At 51.7% G+C, this 5574-nt stretch overlaps 1 protein-coding gene across 1 annotated transcript in view; it reads right to left on the bottom strand.

Moving 5' to 3' along the window:
• The window catches only part of LOC111955797 (cell surface glycoprotein 1-like), a 12747-nt gene extending 8085 nt beyond the window's left edge, over positions 1-4662 (bottom strand). The window contains exons 1-2 of the mRNA XM_070436406.1: positions 4646-4662; positions 2987-4561 (exon numbers count right to left, since the gene is read on the bottom strand). Of these exons, the coding sequence (XP_070292507.1) occupies positions 2987-4561; positions 4646-4662 (1592 nt within the window). The remainder of the gene's footprint in view (positions 1-2986; positions 4562-4645) is intronic.
• Between the last annotated feature and the right edge of the window lie 912 nt (positions 4663-5574).

The following is a 5574-nucleotide window of genomic DNA, read 5'->3' as shown; positions in this document are numbered from 1 at the left end:
AAGTGCAGTGATGTATAATTCAGTAACCATCACGTCTTCAACTGCAACGGCGTTGTAACATTTTCTTCTCTATTAAAACATGCAATTTGTTACTCGAAACCATCAGACTGTGTATTGAATGAAGGGTTGCTGCCAGAGAGAGGGGACTCCGTTTATGGTTGCTTTCACACTCCTTCACTCCAGACTTAGCTCTCGCTCTAAGGATAGTCGGTTCAGTGATGGCAGTGTACATGAAGAAGAGCGATAATGTATGGTTTATCTTTATTGCAAATTGTTATTAGGAATAATGCTAATGTATATTGAAGAAGAGCCAAGTAATGTAATGTACATTAAAAGAAGAACCAGATAAATGTATATCACGTGTCAAACTCGTTCCACGGACGGCCGAGTGTCTGCGGGTTTTTGCTTCCCCCTTGTACTTAATTGATATAATAAGGTCAATCATTAGTAAGGAACTCCGCTCCACTGGTTGCTAAGTGCAGACTCTAGGTGCCTCTGTGGAATGAGTTTGACACCTCTGCTGTATATTGTTTCCAACTGTATTAGAAGTGTGGAACTCTCTTCTCACAACACATCAACTCACTCTTTAGCTGCCTCTTACTATGGCCTCAGACACAATGAAGTCCAGACAAATAAATGTTTGGAAGATTTTACATTGTATATATTTTTGGGGGGTTTGGGCACAGGTCTGAGTTTCATTGGACAATAACTGAATTGTATGTTAATACTTATATGTCAGTCTTATGTTTCTTATGACATTTCTTCTTCTTCTTCCTAGGTTTTTCCTTAGGTCTTCAGGATTCCCCTGGAGGTTCAGGCCCCAAGCTCTGTTGGTTCAGGTTCTACTGGTTCAGGCCTCCTGAAGCGTTAGGCTCTACTGGATCAGGCTCTGCCGGGTTTATCTGAATGGTTCGGCTTTGCTGGTTCAGGCTCTGCTAGTTCAGGCTCTGCTGGTTCAAACTCTGCGGAATTAGGCATGCTGGCTTCAGTCTGCTGGTAGGCTCTACTGGTTCAGAATCGCTGGATGCAGGCCTGATACTCAGGCTCTGTTGTTCAGGCTCACTGGTTCAGTCTCTGCTGGTTCAGGCTCTTCTGTTTCAGTCTACTATTAGACTCGGCTCGGTTTCCGACCTCTGCAGAATTAGGCATTGCTGGCTCAGGCTCTGTTGGTTGAGCTCTACTGGTTCAGAATCTGTGGGTGCAGGCACTGATGGTCAGGCTCTTTGGTCAGCTCGACTGGTTCAGGTATCTGCGGGTTCAGTTTCTGCTGTTCAGGCTCTTCTGTTTCAGGCTCTACTAGCTCAGACTCTCTGAAGGTTTCCGGCTCTACTGGTTAGGCTCTCTGTTCAGGCTCTTCTACTGGCTTCAGGCTCTGCTGGATCAGGTTCTTCCGGTGCTGCTGGTCAGACTCTCCTGGTTCAGGCTCTACCATTCAGCTCTTCTGGTTCAGCTCTCCTGGTTCAGGGCTCTACAGTTCAGTTCTGATGGTTCAGCCTCTCCTGGTTCAGCTCTCTCTGGTTCAGACTTACTGTGTCAGCTCTCCTCTTTCAGGCTCTACAGGTTCAGGTTCTGCTGGTTTTGCGCCTTGTGTTCAGGCTCCCAGGCTCTGCTATTTCAGGATTGCTGCTCAGGCTCTGCTGGTTCAGAATCTGAAACCTCGTGTGCAGGCCTACTGGCTCATGCTCTGCTGGTTCAGGCACTTCTGTTTCAGGCTCTACTTGCCTCAACTCTCCTGAAGGTTCCGGCTTACTGGTTCATGCTCTTCTACTGGCTCAGGCTCTGCTGGATCAGGTTCTTCTGGTGCTGCTGGTCCAGACTCTCCTGGTTCAGGCTCTACCAGTTCAGGTCTTCTGGTTCAGCTCTACCAGTTCAGGCTCTCCTGGTTCAGGTTCTGCTGTTCAGGTTCTGCTGGTCAGGCTCTGCTGGTCAGTCAGGCTTGTATTCAGGAATCTGCTGCTTCAGGCTCTGCTGGTTCAGAATCTGTGGTGCAGGCTCTAATAGTTTAGGTTCTGCGGGTTCAGGCTCAGCTGTTCAGTTCTGCGCCCAGTTCTGCTGGTTTAGGTTCTTCATGCTCTGCTAGTTGTTCTGTCTCTGCTGCTTCAGGCTCTGCTGGTTCAGGCTCTGTAGGCTCAGGCTCTGTAGCTTGGCTCTCTGTTCAGGCTCTAATGGTTCAGGCTCTTCTACTAGCTCAGGCCTGCGGTTCAGGCTCTCCAGGCTCTGCTGGTTCAGGCCCTGCTAGTTCTGTTTTTCATGTCTGCTGGTCTCTCTCTGCTGGTTCAGTCTGCTGGCTCAGCTTTGTGGGTTCAGGCTGTGCAGGATCAGGCTCTTGCTGGTTCTGTCTTCTCTGAATGTTTCAGACTCTACTGGTTCAGGCTCTAAACGTTCAGGCTCTGCGTTTCAGGCTTTTCCACTGGCTCAGGCTCTGCTGGATCAGATTCTTCCGGTGCTGCTGTTCAGACTCTACTGGTTCAGGCTCTCCTGTTCAGGCTCTGCTGGTTCAGTCTCTGTTGGTTCAGGCCCCCAGGCTCTGCTGCTCCAGGCCTGCTGGTCAGAATCTGCGTGTGCAGGCTCTACTGGCTTCAGGCTCTGCTGTTCAGGCGCTTCTGTTCAGGCTCTACTAACTCAGACTCTCCTGAAGGTTCCGGCTCTACTGGTCAGGCTCTGTTGTTTCAGGCTTTCCACTGGCTCAGCTCTGCTGGATCAGGTTCTTCGGTGCGCTGTCCAGACTCTCTTGGTTCGGGCTCTTCTGGTTCAGGAGGCTCTACTGGTTCAGGTTCTGTGGTTCAAGCGCTCTGCTGTTCATGCTCCCCAGCTCTGCTAGTGAGGATCTGCTGCTCAGGCTCTGCTGGTTCAGAATCTGCGTGTGCAGGCTCTACTGGTCAGGCTCTGCTGGTTCAGGCTCTAATAGTTTAGGTTCTGCGGGTTCAGGCTCAGTGGTTCAGGTTCTGCAGGCCCGTTCTGCTGGTTTAGGTTCTTCATGCTCTGCTAGTTGTTCTGTCTCTGCTGCTCAAGCTCTAATGGTTCAGGCTCTTCTACTAGCTCAGGCTCTGCTGGTTCAGGCTCTCCAGGCTCTGCTGGTTCAGGCCCTGCTAGTTCTGTTTCTTCATGCTCTGCTGGTTCTCTCTCTGGTGATTCAGGTTCTGCTGGCTCAGGCTTTGTGAGTTCAGGCTGTGCAGGATCAGGCTCTGCTGGTTCTGTCTTCCCTGAATGTTCAGACTCTACTGGTTCAGGCTCTCCTGGTTCAGGCTCTGCTGGTTCAGGCMCTGCTGGTTCAGGCTCTGCTGGTTCAGGTTCTGCTGGATCAGGGTCTGCTGCTTCAGGATCTGCTGGTTCAGAATCTGCGGGTGCAGGCTCTACTGGCTCAGGCTCTGCTGGTTCAGGCACACCACTATCTGTTGGTTTAGGTTCTTCATGCTCTGCTAGTTGTTCTGCCTTTGCTGGTTCAGGATCTGCTGCTTCAGGCTCTGCTGGTTCAGGCTGAGTAGGCTCAGGCTCTGCTTGTTCAGGCTCTAATGGTTCAGGCTCTTTTACTGGCTCAGGCTCTGCTGGTTCAGGCTCTTCAGGCTCTGCTGGTTCAGGCCTTGCTAATTCAGTTTTTTCATGCTCTGCTGGTACTCTCTCTGCTGGTTCAGGTTCTGCTGGTTCAGGCTTTGTGGGTTCAGGATGTGCAGGTTCAGGCTCTGCTGATTCAGGCTCTACTCGTTCAGGCTCCCCTGGCGGTTCAGGCTCTGCTGGTTCAGGCTCTTCTGGTTCTGGTGGTTTAGGTTCTTCAGGCGTTGCGGGTGCAGGCTCTGATGGTTCAGGCTCACCTGAAGGTTCAGGCTCTACTGGTTCTTCATCTGCTGCTTCAGGCTCTACTGCTTCAGGCTCTGCTGGTTCAGGCTCTTCTACTGGCTCAGGCMTTGCTGGTTCAGGCTCTTCAGGCTCTGCTGGTTCAGGCCCTGCTAGTTCAGATTCTTCATGCTCTGCTGGTTCTCTCTCTGCTGGTTCAGGCTCTGTGGGTTCAGGCTCTGTGGGTTCAGGCTCTGAGGGTTCAGGCTCTGCTCGTTCAGGCTCCCCTGAGGGTTCAGGCTCTACTGGTTCAGGCTCTACTGTTTCAGTCTTCCCTGAAGGTTCAGGCACTACTGGTTCAGGCTCTGCTGCCGGATCAGGCTCTGCTGATTCAGGTTCTTCCGGTGCTGCTGGTTCAGTCTCTACCAGTTTAGGCTCTGCTGGTTCAGGCTCTTCAACTGGCTCAGACTCTGCTGGTTCAGGTTCTTCCGGTGCTGCTGGTTCAGACTCTACTGGTTCCGGTTCTGCCAGTTCAGGCTCTGCTCGTTCAGGCGCTGATGGTTCAGGCTCTACTCGTTCAGGCTTCCCTGAAGGTTCAGGTTCTACAGGTTCAGGCTCTGCTACTGTCTCAGGCTCTGCTGATTCAGGTTCTTCCGGAGCTGCTGGTTCAGACTCTACTGGTTCAGGCTCTACCGTTTCAGGCTCTGCTACTGCCTCAGACTCTGCTGGTTCAGGTTCTTCCGGTGCTGCTGGTTCAGACTCTACTGGTTCNCTATTTAGCTGCCTCTTACTATGGCCTCAGAACACAATGGAAGTCCAGACAAATAAATGTTTGGAAGATTTTACATTGTATATATTTTTGGGGGGTTTGGGCACAGGTCTGAGTTTCATTGGACAATAACTGAATTGTATGTTAATACTTATATGTCAGTCTTATGTTTCTTATGACATTTCTTCTTCTTCTTCCTAGGTTTTTCCTTAGGTTCTTCAGGATCCTCTGGAGGTTCAGGCACCCAAGGCTCTGCTGGTTCAGGCTCTGCTGGCTCAGGCTCTACTGGTTCAGGCTCTGCTGGTTCAGGCTCTACTGGCTCAGGCTCTGCTGGTTCAGGCTCTGCTGGTTCAGGCTCTACTGGCTCAGGCTCTGCTGGTTCAGGCTCTGCTGGTTCAGGCTCCCCTGAAGGTTCAGAATCTACTGGTACAGGCTCTGCTGGTTCAGGCTCTACTGGTTCAGGTTCTTCAGGCTCTGCTGGTTCAGGCTCTGCTGGTTCAGATTCTTCAAGCTCTGCTGGTTCAGGCTCTGCTGGTCCAAGCTCTTCTACTGGCTCAGGCTCTGCTGGTTCAGGCTCTACTGGCTCAGGCTCTTCTACTGGTTCAGGCTCTTCTACTGGCTCAGGCTCTGCTGGCTCAGGCTCTACTGGCTCAGGCTCTGCAGGTTCAGGCTCTGCAGGTTCAGGCTCTGCAGGTTCAGGCTCTGCTGGTTCATGCTCTACTTCCTCAGGCTCTGCTGGTTCAGGCTCTGCTGGTTCAGGCTCTACTGCGTCAGGCTCTACTGGCTCAGGCTCTACTGGTTCAGGCTCTTCTACTGGCTCAGGCTCTGCTGGCTCAGGCTCTGCTGGTTCAGGCTCTCCTGGCTCAGGCTCTGCTGGTTCAGGCTCTACTGGTTCAGGTTCTGCAGGTTCAGGCTCTTCTACTGGCTCAGGCTCTACTGGTTCAGGTTCTGCAGGTTCAGGCTCTTCTACTGGTTCAGGTTCTGCAGGTTCAGGCTCTTCTACTGGTTCAGGCTCTTCTACTGGCTCAGGCTCT

The sequence above is a fragment of the Salvelinus sp. IW2-2015 genome, linkage group LG31, assembly GCF_002910315.2.
Source record: "Salvelinus sp. IW2-2015 linkage group LG31, ASM291031v2, whole genome shotgun sequence".
NCBI classification, from domain to species: Eukaryota; Metazoa; Chordata; class Actinopteri; order Salmoniformes; family Salmonidae; genus Salvelinus; species Salvelinus sp. IW2-2015.
Note: the sequence above shows the minus strand (reverse complement) of the source record. Positions and strands in the feature narration are given on the sequence as shown.